Source organism: Monodelphis domestica, chromosome 1 (genome assembly GCF_027887165.1).
Source record: "Monodelphis domestica isolate mMonDom1 chromosome 1, mMonDom1.pri, whole genome shotgun sequence".
NCBI lineage: Eukaryota > Metazoa > Chordata > Mammalia > Didelphimorphia > Didelphidae > Monodelphis > Monodelphis domestica.
Genome location: NC_077227.1, coordinates 349,591,356 through 349,606,038, shown reverse-complemented (window position 1 = coordinate 349,606,038; position 14,683 = coordinate 349,591,356). Strand labels below are relative to the sequence as shown.

The 14,683-nt window shown below is 39.0% G+C and overlaps 1 protein-coding gene across 1 annotated transcript in view; it reads right to left on the bottom strand.

The window, feature by feature from the left end:
* HMGXB3 (HMG-box containing 3) overlaps positions 1-14,683 on the bottom strand; it is a 59,655-nt gene that overhangs the window by 9,660 nt on the left and 35,312 nt on the right. Inside the window, exons 7-15 of the mRNA XM_001378776.5 lie at positions 12,980-13,407; positions 11,561-11,736; positions 11,293-11,387; positions 9,969-10,064; positions 7,390-7,539; positions 4,400-4,701; positions 3,714-3,841; positions 1,140-1,271; positions 44-228 (exon numbers count right to left, since the gene is read on the bottom strand). Coding sequence (XP_001378813.2) covers positions 44-228; positions 1,140-1,271; positions 3,714-3,841; positions 4,400-4,701; positions 7,390-7,539; positions 9,969-10,064; positions 11,293-11,387; positions 11,561-11,736; positions 12,980-13,407 — 1,692 coding nt within the window. The remainder of the gene's footprint in view (positions 1-43; positions 229-1,139; positions 1,272-3,713; positions 3,842-4,399; positions 4,702-7,389; positions 7,540-9,968; positions 10,065-11,292; positions 11,388-11,560; positions 11,737-12,979; positions 13,408-14,683) is intronic.

Below are 14,683 nucleotides of genomic sequence, written 5' to 3'. Positions count from 1 at the left end.
CTCCAAGTCAAACAAGTTGAGCATCTCGTGAAGAATACATTACCTCCACATTTTTCAAAGCCAAAACATTCTCTTCATTCCTCTGGGCCATTTCTACTTTTGGGGCTACCCCACAAACCCCACAAATCATGTCATTGTAGTCACGGACAGTGAGGCATTCAAATGCCCAGTAGCCACTGCACAGCAACTCCTGGAGCTGGCTCAGTTCTTCAGAACCCAGTGTTTTCTCTGGAACAAGAACAAGATTAAACTGAATTCCATGCAATCATTAGATATTTTCCAAGGCAGTAAGTATGAATCAACTGTGATCTCTAGGAACAAGAATTTTTTTCTCAGAAATAGACATAATGATCTGAAGGATATACTAAAGGGTGTCTTCTTCCCACAGAATCTTACTGGATATTAGTCTTCTAAGACTCAGGAAGCCTGGACTTCACTCTGGCTTCAAGGGCTGGCTCTAATTCAGTAGGGAAGGCCAAATCTGGGATGCAGAGAGATGTGGATCAATTTTAGTTTCTTTAGTTTCTTTAGAAGACATAAAAGGGACATAAAAGGAACATAAGGAGAATAGTTTCCAAATGCTTGGGAGTACAGCTTCCAGATCACTGGTCTTCCTGACCCAAGCCTCCAAGAAACTTAAGGTGAGGGCACTCAGCAGACATCGGTAAGTTCTGCATTTTAGATGACTACAACACATCCAACCACCCAGGTCAGTCAGACCATCCTAAGGGATGAGGAAAGTTCTTCAAAGTGAAAGGATGGCAATACTGGGCAACAGAAAGAATGTTGCACAGGGGTTCTAGCCTTGGATCTTCAACTAACTTATAACCATGAACCAGTCACTTGCTCCTTCTAGACTTCAGTTAAGTCATCTGTAGAACAGTCTCTCAGTTCTCCTCCAATTCTAGGTTATAAGATTTGATTCCTATGCATACCCAAAGGGACTCATTACATGAAAAGACATTTTCCAGAGGGAGTTTCTCATATATACATAAGACAAAAGGGAGAGTACAATCAAAGTTCAAACTGTTTATTCTATATGAATATATCAGTAACACCAAAGTGATTTTCCTAATTAGTTTCCAGAGCTGAGAATTTTGCTGCTCAAGATCAGAATGCTGATCTCAGTCAGTCCTCACCTGTTTGTTCTTGGACTGATTCCAGGACACTACTGATGGCCACCCTAGGGTCCTCTCCCAGTTTGATGTGATTTCTGATCAAAAATAGCAGATCCAAACTCACCAACAGTTTGCTCCCCACATTAAAAAGACCTGTCAGTTAAAAGGCAAAAAAGGAGTCAAGTCTTTTGGATTTGATTCTGGAGTGCCAAATATCCTAAATGCCAGTTTATAATAAGGCTAATCAAGGTCCAAGAGTGAAGGCACATTAGGAATACCCTTCTCTCATTTCTCTATCCCCAAATATACTGCAGGACAGAAGTATGTATCTCTGCAGTTAAGTACACTTGTGCAGTATTTACATAGGAACAGACTAAGAGGTTCTCTGGCTTCATTCCTCTGGCTACACTCATTCTGTATTTCTTTGACCTCTCCTCCTCCTTCTAGCTTTCTTTTATGTGCCTTCTTATTCCCATAAGAATGTAACCTCCTAGAGGGGAATAAGGGCATGGATTGCCTTTCTTATTTGTATCCCCAGGACTTAGCATAAGCTTCCTGACTCCTGGCCTGGCACTCTATCCACTACACTACCTAGCTGCCCAACCCAGCACAAAGTAGATATTTAATAAATGTTTACTATGGGGCAGCTGAGTGGCTCAGTGGATTGAGAGTCAGGCCTAGAAACAGGAGGTCCTAGCTTCAAATTTGGCCTCACTTCCCAGCTGTGTGACCCTGGACAAGTCACTTAACCCCCATTGCCTAGCCCTTACCATTCTTCTACCTTGGAGCCAATACACAGTACTGACTCCAAGACGGTAGGTAAGGGCTTTAAAAAAAATGTTTGCTTATTATTAACAATTCAGACCCTTCAGTCTGGAGAGGTTAAGATTAAAAGAAAGGGCTGCTAGGTGGCTCAGTAGAAAGACAAACATGTCTGGAGAGGTTCTGATTTCAAATCTAAGCCTCAGATACTTCCTAGCAGTATGACCCTGGGTAAGTCATTTAATCCCAACTGCCTAGCCCTTAGCATTCTTCTGTCTTGGAACCTACACTTAGTATTGATTGACAGAAGACAAGAGTTTAAAAAAAAGTCAGAAGGCATGACTGAAAATCTTAAAATCACAAACAGTATTTTAAAAGAATATTGAGTCTTGTTTACTAAATTTTAGAACATAGCTATCTCTAGAGGAGCTTGAAAGTTACAATTTAGGGGTCATAAGAAAGTCCTACTTTCTATGGTAGGAAGGTAAATCTCCTATGTGGTGGTTCAGGGTTGTTGTAAGGATATAGGATTAACTCTTTGATGCAAAGCAGGTGGTCCTTCAGAGCAGAAAGGTTCCAGAACATTGGGGAGTGACAGCCTGTGGCTTTTCCTAACAGTCAGGGAAGCAAGAGGTTGAGGATTTTCTACTCTCCTAGGGTGGACCTAGGGGGATAGTTATACTCTCTCCTGTGGCTTTCTTTTGATCCAACCTGGTCCTATAAAACCTGTATATGCTGAGATATTCCTGCAAAGCTGCTGAAGCCATCTGTCAGTGAGATCTCCCTTTTGAACCCTGTTCCTGATTACTATCCTATCCTGCTGCCTCCACCACTATCCAAGAAGGGAATTTGGGTTAGAGAAGTGTAGTGTGTTGTAGGGACTGGGATCTTTAGGTAGAGAATAACTGACAGTGTAGATACCATCTCTTTGGAGTTATCAGTTTGTTTGGGGGAAGGTTTATTTTATTCTTAAGCTTAGATATCTCAAACCCTTCTCACTATCCCTTAGATATTAAACCTAACTGTCCTGTTTATATACAATGTCTGTGCTTACTAACTCAGGGTCTGGCTCTGCCTGCCCTGGGTTGGTATATACCCTTCACCAACCAGATTGTTGGCCCCACAATATCACCCTTGAACTTATAATTATACCTAATTAAACTAGTCAGATTTAGTTACCTATTTCAGGGTATAATTACAAAGTATAATCAAGATGAGTTTAGACAAGTTAAAGATAACAGGTTAAGAAGAGAAAAATGACACTCATAATTCCCCATGATACTTGGTGTACTTGCAGTAGTACGTGCCACAAAATCTCAGAATTGAGAATTGAAAGGAACTTCAGTCATTTATCTAGTTCAACTGATGTATAAAATGAATCCTCCTAGTTGTTCAAACTTTGCTTGAAGATCCCCATGGAAGGGAAACCCAATTCCTGTAAGAGTAGGTCAACCCACTTTGGACAGTCCTAATTGTTAGGAAGTTCTTCTGGACAGCCATCCTAATTTGTCTCCTCAACTTCCATCCTCTGGGACCAAACAGACCAAATCCCTCTTTTATATAATAGCACTTTGAGCATCTGAAGAGAGCTATCATCCCCTGCCCCCATCTTAAGTTTTGTTTTCTCTAGGCTAAACGTACCCAGCTCTTTTGATCCTCATCTCCTGGACTCAAGACCCATCACCATCCCAGGGAAGAACACTGATCTAGTGACTCGATTGGAGCCCAGGTCTGAACAAGCATCAGGCTGTTTTTCAGGATTCCTCTGTGGCTTGGCATCAAAACTTCAGAGATCATCTTACAGGTCAGCTAGAGTGGAAGGGATCTAATTACCTGTATAGATGTCTGTGAAGCTGTGCAAAGCCAGACACTGTGGATTCAGACACATCTTCACTTGGGCAGTAACCAGCTGTAATCGGTTTGCTGTCAGCAACCAGCACTCTTGTGGTCCAGCCAAGGAGCTAAAGCAAAAAAAAAAAAAGGTAGGGGGGGAATGCAGAATAGACACCAACTCCTAATGGAGCTACAAGGTTATATGAACCAGGGTAATATATTTTCAAGAACTGGTAGAAAATACAGGAAACAGTTTTCCAAACAGTCTATATGCTGGTTAATTACAAGTTCATTTTTATTCATCACCACTAAATTTAAGCCAACTGTTCCTTCCCATCATATATTCAATTAAACACAAGAGGTGTTTTTGAAACTATGTTTCTATTTGAGTTCTAGTGTCATAAATTCCAAATTGGCCAAAATGTAGCATAGGGCCTAGGGATGTTGGAATAAAAAGTAAATATTGAAAACCTAATTCTATGAAAACAAGTTCTGTGGAGGGAACCTCAGGAAAGGCAGAGTGTACTAATCTACATATATATATATATATATATATATATAAATGCTTTCAGTTTAAAGATGTTTCCAAATAAAGGGGCTTGAAAAAGGCCTTTGAAAGGTAGGACCAATAGTATAACTAAGGTGGAATAAGCAGGGGCCATGATAAAGCTAAAAGGGGCTCTTACTTTTGTCCCCCTTTGAATAATGGGCTGCTACAGAGGAGGCACTGCGTGGATGGAGATTCGTAATAATTCGACCAAGAGGTCTGCTCGATGGTGACCGTCTCCTCACTCACGTTGGACAGGATGAGTCGGGAGCTGTTGAGTTCGTGGATCAGGGTGAAGACCTCGGCCAGCTCCGACTCATTCTCTGGGATCTGCAGGACCTTGCGCAATAGTTGCAGTGTGGACTGGCGTTGGATCTCCTTCTGGGACTGGCTCAGGGGCTCAGTTGTGTTCAGCACATCGGGGGATGGCGAGCTCACCTCCTGGGATGAGATGGAACTGTTCACCAGGTCGTCAGGGCAAAATGTGACAACCCTGGGATGTATACCCAGTAATGGAGGCCCAGGACCTTAGATCTTTACTGCCAATTGCTCTATAAGCCTCTCTGGAATAGATTCAAGGGCCAGTCCCCAGGTAAACATCAGCACTGCCTTTCCCTGCCCCGCCAGCTCTAAAAATATATAAAGTTAACTTTATCCATCATATGTGGCAAAATAAAGCACTATAAGCTCATCATGAAATTACTGCTGACTTGGAGATTAATGGAGAGCTGAAAAATAGGGATTATAAGTTTTCCAAAACTACATTTTGTTCATTGCTATCTCCCTACTGAATCTCAAAAAAAAAATCAGCATTTAGCCCTAAAAGGCTTCACAATGGCACTAGTAAATACCTGATTCCTGGCATTGAATATAAGACTTCCTCCTCATTTTTCAAAAGGATCAGTTTCCCATTTCCAGGGGCTATTTTAATCTACATTTTGTAAGGGGCAACTAGTAGCACAATGACTAGAATGCCAGGCCTGAAGTCAAGTGGACATAGATTCAAATCTGGCCTCAGACACTTTCCTGGGCAATTCACTTAACTCCAACTGCCTAGCTCTTGCCACTCTTTTGTCTTAGAATTGATACTAAGACAGAAGGTAAGGGCTTAAAAAAATTTACATTTTACAAGACTCCAAGTGTTAAAAAACAACTATTTGATCTCCACAGCAAGTAACAATAAACTTACTGGATATGAGTGTTTCCTAGGAAGTTCCCAAGGACAGAGAACACAAATCTCTATGACTTTTATAAGGAGGTTCTACTTTTTATCTCTCCAAAGTCATAAGATATGGAGTTGAGGAGTGAGTTAATCCTAGGGACAATGGGGAACAATTGAAGCAGTCCTATATGCTGCAATCTAACTATGCCAAGTACTGCAATTATCTAGATGTTGGGCCCTAAAACTAAACAAAATGGATGCCTCCTAAAATTTCCACTTGATTTTAGAAAAAACAACATCTCCCTAAGGGCAAGGATCAATTTCTGTGCTATAACCTGTTTACTCAAGGAGAAAGGCAGCCAACAATACTTAAGTGAAAAGAGAAAGGTCTTCTGAGAGGTATGAAAGAAGGCTTTAAAATGTCCTTTTTATCATAAATAGTAGGAACACTGACCAGTTACTGTCTTTAAAAAAATAAAGTTTGTAGTCAGAGAACTGTGTTCAAAAAGTGGTCTATTATTTATGAATTAAGTGACTTGTTTTCTCTGAGCCACAATTTTATTTTCAAAATGAAGGGATTGGATTAAAAGATCTCCAAGTTCTTTTCTAATTCCAAATTCTAGAACCCCCATTTGAATTCCTCCATTTGACCTTCTTGGCCAGCAAAGGGTCCTAAACTCTACTCACTCCAACCTCGTTTTGGCCAGTAATAAGTATGCCAACTCTAAGAACCAGCAGTTCAGAAACAGAATTTCCCATTTTTGAGTCTAAGTGGGACACCAAAATCCTGCCTTCTGAATAAAAATCAAACTCCTTTTGCTTGTCAATCAAATCCTCCTGCAATCAGGGTCCTGGATTCTTTCCCAACTTTATTTCATATTTTCACACTGTACATGTTCACTTCTCCAGATAAATTAGACTCTTTTCTAGTTCCTGAACAACCCCTGTTTTCTCATCTCAATTTTCCCTTTGCTTAGAATGCCATCCAACTCCCCACCCCAGACCTCACACCTGGCATTTTGTTTTGCACCACATATATGATACTATAGTAGTATATTATAGTTATCAATACTTGCATCTTATTTACTCCTCCAAGACTGTAAAAGTTCTGAAATTTTGTGTCCTCAGTCCTAGAACAGTACTCTGCTCATAGCCAGTAATTAATAAATGCTTGATGAGAAGGCAGCTGTAGATTGAGAATCAGGCCTAGAGATGGGAGGTCCTGGGTTCCAATTTGACCTCAGACATTTCCTAGATGTGTGACTCTGGGCAAGTCACTTATTTAATCCCTCACTGCCTAGCCCTTACTGCTCTTCTTCCTTGAACCAATACACAGTCTAAGACAGAAGGTAAGGGTTTTTAAGAAATAAAAAATAAATGTTTGAAGAATGAATGGCCCAACCCCCTGTGACAGTGTGAGAACTTGCCATGCTCAAAGCTGGTGATACAGGTATGGTGTTTTTCAATAAGCCAAAATGCAGTACAGTAACTTTTCAAACATTTTGAAGAATTTCCACATAGTAAATAAAATGATATATAATCATATATAATAAAACCAGTGAGAAAGTGAAATCCAAATGGAATAAAGGATGTTTTAATTCAAAAGAATTTGGTATCACCAGGCCTCCAGTATCAGAACTCAAAAAAATATATAGCAATATTTTCAACATTACCTCTCAGAAAACACAAAAAACAATCTTTTGCTCCTCTAAAAGTCCTAGAAGCATAGCTTAGTCTACCACTCACTGCTTTGATTTATTGAGGACACTACATAGCAATTAGGGATTGTTAACTGGCCAAAGCATGAATTGCACTTCAACCTTATAGCTTTGCACTCCTACCAAAAGACATTTATAGTGATCTAGCAGAAACTATTAAGTTTGATACAACTATGACCTTCTGTAAATAAATCTTGATCCAAGATCAATATGTAAATCCAAAGAAAGTGAGACGAAAAAAAGACTCACAACAGACTTGGGCGTTTTCTCAGTTCGGTCTTTGGCAAGGTTGTAGCCACAGCTGGGACAAATTCGTGGCTTATGCCTGTTGGTGTAGACATAGCTACAGGAGGGATTTTTACACTTTCCCCGGCCTCTTGATGTTGCCAGGCCTAGGTCCTGAGGAAAAAATAACATTCAAACTTTGCAGGCCTGTGCACCAGAATGATTGATATTAGCAAGTCAAGGAAAGGACAAGTAAAATAATCTAATTTAGTCTCTCATTCCCAAGAGGCTCAGTCACATAAGCCTTCCTTCAACTTTAATCCAACAACCCAGTCTGACTTTGCTACCAACTTGCCGTATGACCTTGGGCACATCTTAGTACACCAATCTATAAAATGAAGTTGGTCTAGATCAAGAGTTTTAACCTGAGGCCCACAACACTTATTTTTTCAAAATATTTTGAGGCTGTATTTCAATACAACTGGGTCCCTTCATAATCTTATTCATTTTATTGTATACATTTAAAAACATTACTCTAGGGGGCAGCTAGGGTAGCTCAATGGATTAAGAGCCAGACCTAGAGACTGAAGGTCCTAGGTCCAAATCTAGACCTGAGATACTTCCTAGCTTCATGACTGACCCAGGGCAAATCACTTAACCCCCACTGCCTAGCCCTTACCACTCTTCTGCTTTGGAACCAATACACAGTAATGATGCCAAGATGGAAGGTAAGGGTTTTAAATAAAAATTTTTAAAAATTAAAAAAATTAAAAACAAAAAACACATTATTTTGAGGAGGCCATTGGTTCCATCAGAATGCCAACAGGGTCTATGAAAAAGTTTGGTCTAGATGTAATGTAATCTAACATACTGTCTTTTATATCCCTCTGGCACTCAAGAATTCTATGATAAATCTACTGGGCAGACACTACCATAGGGAAATAATTACAACCAAAAAAAAAAAAGGCCACAGAATGACCTCCTGTGAGCCCATGGGCAGTGTGAAAGGGAATTCTTTGATTTCTTTGTCTATTCTGAGTTTACACTTATGAAAAGGGAATTCTTTATTCTCTTTGCCTAGTCACTTTGGTTAACGTTAACTTAAATACCTCTACTTAGTACCTCACTAGACTAAAGATAGGATTAACTCTCCTTTGTCTACCTTTCAAAATGAATCAATAAAATATTGAACACCCTACTTAGTGCTAGATGAGAAGCCAGCTAGATACCTGGAGAGCTCCACTCTTTTTTTTTAACTCAGGCAGAAACTTGAGAATTCTTTTAAGAGTTCATACTCTCAGAAACTGTTTAATCAGAAAACTGTTAACCTTTTTGGTGAGAAATTGACCTTCAGAAAGTGAGAAGTTGATTCCACAGACACCGCCTCCTGGGCAGTCCTAGACAATTTGGAAACTATGACTGGCCCCCGTGAAGAAGGGAGGAGACAAGAAGTCACCATAAAAGCAAGCTGGAACTCCCTTAGAGACATGATCTTTGAGAAGATAGTCTGAAGAGACTGTCTTCTAACTGGGGAGAGTTGGGGAGGGAGTTTTGCTGGAGACTGCAGCTTGGATCGTGGGCTTGGAGCTCAGCTTCAACTTAGACTCTGACTCCTGGACTACTTCATTGGGAAAAGCTGACTACTTTCTTAGTTTCCTAAGAGACTAGCTTCCATCTTGGAGGAGGCTAAGTGGTTGCTCACCACCAGCTTTCCTAGTTGAGAGCTAATTAATCTCTGCCTGGATTAAGCAGACCCGGAGTAAACATTTAGGTTGAAAGGATAGATAACTTCTCTATCCCCCTCACATTTCTCTTTATTGTTTCCTCTCTATAAATACTTATAAATAAATTTCTGACTCAAGATATAATAAATATTGGCAACCACATAATTTCATAAAATTATTGTCCAACCATTAATTTTCACCTTTACAGCAGTTGGAAGTAGGACAGTACTTGAATTCTAAAACATTCCATAAGGTCACTCCCTTCTTCATTTGTACTTGTTTTACATTCAGTGTGACAGTTTTTAATAAGTTGGATGATTAACCAAGTCAGTTGAAAAAGATAACCTGAGTAAAATTACTGACCAGGAACTCCTTAGAGTTCTCTCCTTACAGAACTAAATCTTAATTCATTTCTGAAATGTCTTTACTTTCCAGAGGTACAGACAAAGAATCCAAATAGCCTAACACTATCAGAACTGGCTGAATAACAATCAAGTCAAATATCAGTCATTCTGCCCAAAATCATTATTACAAGGGAGGTATTTGGTTAAGTTAATACTTTGGAGACATTTAAGAGAAACGGTGACCTTAGAGAACCAAGGATTATTCAATGATGCAGTTGGAGCGATAGGCCACAACTGACTACTCCCAGTAAAGCCAAAGAATTCAACTAGTTTGCATCTTACCAACTTAGATCTGAGTCAGGAAATTCAGCAGAATGTTTATACATTGCCTCTAGGTCAACGACATTTAAAACCAAAGACTTTCCTGAAGGAATTCAGATAAGTCATATGAATCCCTAGGTTTCTAATAACAATAATCAACTCTTTTCCCCATGAACTAGCCTCTGTTGAACCTCACCCAGAAAGTGATACTCACCAGTGTGACAGTACAGCTGTATTTATAGGAAGGGAATATATTAGGTTTGACCTCTACAACTTTCACCTGAGATGTCCTATTAGAACTGTTTTGTAGCTGTGGATCAGAACAGATAAAACCGGTTTCAATAATTTCATTTTTCATTTAGCAGGTTAACAAATTTATTTAATACCTTCAGACAGCATGTAGTGTCTTACTATGGTCATAAGTTCTGAAAGCATCCCTAGCTGACAATTTTTCTTTTTTTAATTTTTATTTATTTATTTTTAAGTGTTTTCCCATGGTTACATGATTCATGTTATCTCCCTCTCCTCTGTCCTCCCCGCTCCTGGAGCTGACAAGCAATTCAACTGGGTTATACATGTATTATCACTCAATACCTATTTCCATATTACTCATTTAAGAGTAATCTTTTAAAACCAAAATCCCAAATCCTATACCCACATAAACAGTTGTTAAATAAATAAATAAAACAAATGATAAATCATATGTTTTTCTTCTGCATTTCTACTCCCACAGTTCCTTCTCTTGATGTGGATAGCATTCTTTCTTAAAAGTTCCTTGGGATTGCCCTGGATCACTGCATTGCTATTAGTAGCAATTGCATTTGATCACCCCATAATGTTTCAGTCACTGTGTACAATGTTCTTCTGGTTCTGCTCATTTCACTCTGCATCAGAGAACTTTCTAGTTTTTATAGAAATCAAGCAGTTCATTATTCCTTATAGCACAATAGTATTCCATCACTATTTGTGGTATTCCATACCACAATTTATTTAGCCATTCCCTAATCAAGGAACACCCCCTCATTTTCCAATTTTTTGCCATTACAAAGAGCACAGCTAGAAATATTTTTTAACAAACATTTTCTTTTAATCTCTTTGGGGTATAAACCTAGTAGAGGTATTGCTAGATCAAAGGGCAGGCATTCTTTTAAAGCCCTTTAGACATAATTCCAAATTGCCTTCCAGAATGGCTGGATCAATTCACAACTCCTCCCAGCAATTCATTAGTGTCCCAATTTTGTCACATCCCCTACATTTATTATTTTCCTTTACTGTCATGTTGCCTAGCCAACAATTTCTAATGGATTCAATAAGAAAATCTTCATTATGAATTGTGATAAAATATGGACTACTAAAATCAGAATTCACTCATCCCACCAAAAAAAAAAAAAATCTCATCCCAAATCCAGGAATGGCCACACTTTTACAGAATGTGCAATTTCTTCACTTTTTGGTTTAAACATATGGATCAGAAACATCTGCTAAATCTGAGCAGGTGAAGGCAATGAAAGATTTTACTTTTAAGGAATTTGACTCACTTTTTGCTCACTGATGCCAGAGAGCTGGACAGAGTGGCCCAGCTGCTTCATTGTACTTGGCTTCAAGCCAGAAGTCCGCACTAAGGAAGGCTTATCTATGGAAAAGGGGATGGATATGGTGAATGAGAAGCATTTGTGATACATTCCCCTACTGCCTTGCCTAAGTAATTATAATTAAATCACCCCCCCCCCCCCATACCCATCAACCTCACTACCTATAGGACTTAACAAACCCAACTATCTGCTCAAGAAGACTCTGGGCCCTTACCATTTAAAGAAAAGTACTCTTTGATCCTTGGCAGTTCAGTGTTGTTCTCTCTCCCCACATTTGCTGGAGCAGGAAGAATTGCTCGCATGGGTCTTGCTGCAGCCAATAAAGAAGGTTTTCCCCGAACTCTGCTCTTTAGCTCTTGAGTTCTGTGGCCAACAGCGGGCAAATCAACTCTGTAAGATTAGAAAGGCAATTTTCAATTTGGTCTGAAATCATTGGGTACTTGGAGATAACTGTAGGAAGGAAACCTAAAGCAAAGCTAATAACTACTAGATTTCTGCTCTGGAGAAAACAGTACTATAATTACTCAACAAATTATTTCCTTAGAACAAAGCTTCTCTGAAGCAAAGGGATTTAGATAAGAAATCAAGTCTGCCAAAAATCAACAAACTGCAACCACATCTTAAGGAACCACACTGAAGGCACCTACTAAGGCCTCTTCTCCCATTCAAAGACCTAATCCTGGAAATTTGTAATTCACTAAACAGCCTAATGAGTTGATCAGTATTACTCAGGCTGATGGTACTTCAGTAGTGGGACTAGTAAGATTTATTTGTACGAGAAGAGACACGTAACCTGAATAAAGGAAGTGGAAGGGGAGTGCAAATATCTACATCATTCTTCATATGGATAGGTTAGGAACAAGAAGAAATTTTATAATCAGAGAAGAATGAACACTCAGAACAAAGGGCCAATCTTTTCTCATTAAAAGCAACGTGAAGAGAGGGCTGATACCCAGGGTCTGAAGGAAAACTTACTGGAAATCTTAGGCACATATAGGGCACTGGGATCAACCAAACAGTGGAACAAGTAAAAGACTTGAAGTTTGGAAAGCTTAGCTGTATCCTTACCCTTCACCTATCACTTACTGGGTAACCATAGGCAAAGTAATGCAGAAACTTTTTATTTTTTGTCTTCACATCCTAGTGATCTGTATATATATATATAGTAGGTATTTAAATACTTGTTAGCTCTTTCAAGGCCTCATTTGTTAAATGAGGACTGAACCCTATCCTCATCTCCTGGGAATGTTAGGAAGACATCAAAGAGAATACACATGAAGGTATTTTCAGCTTTTCGGAGTATTTACCTTTAAATATGCACTCGCTACAATAATTCAAAAGATACACTAATTCATCTAATGGTATCTCCTCTATATAAGAATAGATGATTTCATGGGTTGTGGCCAACTCTGTCCCCAACAACAACAAACAGCCTTCTGGAGACAGTCTTTTTATACTTAATATACTTAATATCCTTTTATACTTAACTAAGGCTAGTGCTCTGATAACAGTTATACATCTCAGCTGGACCTGTCAAGAGGATTCATTCCAGTGGCAAAGGCTCTGGAAATTGATATTCTTTTCTATGTCAAAATGACCTATTTATAGCCCTAGCAGACACAAAGCAACTTACCCTGAGAGTTTTTTTGCTGTGGATGATGGAAGGCTAGAGGTCCTGGTTCCCTCGGTCAGTAGTGATACCTGGGGCTGAGAGTTCTCTCTTTCATCTGACCCAGAGGTGGCCTCATGGTCCATGCTACGTTTGCTTGACAATGTCACTACTGCTGTATTCCCACTCTCAGCTGGCGTCCCTGGGTTAGTGAGGATGTGAGCCTCTGAAATGATGATCTCCTCCCATTCTCCTTCCTGGACGGATTCACCCACAGGTACCACACTCAGGAGTTGGCTCACAGCTTCTGAGTTTTCCAGGGTCACTTTGGAGGAGTTTTCCTTCACAGTCACCTGATGATCCTGGGTGACTGGTGGCTGACTTCTTTTAGTGACAGGGACTTTGGAAGAAACACCTGAACCCAATTCCAATTTGATTTTGGCTGGCTTTTCCTAAAAACAAACAAACATCATAGCATTAAGAACTGAGAATTAAAAGGAAAATTTTGTAGCAAAATTCTCAGAGAGGTGATTAAACCATGTTTAGTCACCTTTTCATTTGCTTTATTTTTTTACATATAATAAAATTTAATTGATAAATTAAACATAATAATACCAATATGATATATAGCAATTATAAAGTACATTGTACATTATTATACTATACAATAGTTTAACTCAGACTGATGTCACTTCTAAGCTGGTTCTTTGTCCAAGATAAGTCTTTTAGGCCATGAGTCACACATTTTGGGTTTAATCAACACAAGAGAAGCAGGCAACAAAAACTAAGTTAATTCCAATACTTAGCAAGGTATAGTAGAAGTACTGATGGAATTCAAGTTGAAAGACTGCACCTTAAAACAAATCTCGTACCTGTTACTTATGTGTACAAGTTATAGAACCCTGGACTCCAAAAGGTAGTTGTGAGGATCAGCTAAGATAATGTATGTAAATTGTTTTGTAAATCTTAAAGAGCAGTTATGGAAGCGCTAGCTATTATTTCTTCTATTAGAATATAAGCACTTCGAAGGCAGGAACTAGTTTTGCTTTTGTATTTGTATTCTGAGCACTTAGCACAATGCTTGGCACATAGTAAGACATTAATATGTGCTTTTTCATTCAATCATTTTTTGTAGGATTTCTCTCCTTCTTACTCTACAACAGACCCTGATGATTATGCTACAAATTATCTCCTTTGTGGTCTTTTTTACACTCATCTTGAGAACTGTAAGTTCTATTACATTATTTTTCTTGGTGTCTTACTATGAAAAAAATTTCAACACTTTTTCTTTTTGCCTTTTCAAGGAGAATCAGAGTCATCCTACTCATATGCCATTTCCTTAATGTTTTACTTTCTAATAAAAGAGTAATGTTAGGCTTACTAAGGTTCTGGGCACTATTTCACAGAGCACAAATGTGAGTTCAGTTAACATTTATTAAGTGTCATAAATCTGTGAGTCTCAGCTACCTCTGACCATTTTCTACTATTCTACCAACATTACTTTGGAACTGGAAAAAGACCACATAGGACCCTATTTCATTTTACATTTTTTCCCCTATGAGTTGCCAGTCAAAGAATTTATCACTTATATACTGGTGATAAGCCTCTATATTTTTAACGAGGGTACTCCCTAAGCAACAGACAATCTATGATGAGCACCATACCACAATTCAGTAGTCCCTACCAAGAGTCTGCACTACCCTCACATACCCTTCAAGAAACTAGAGT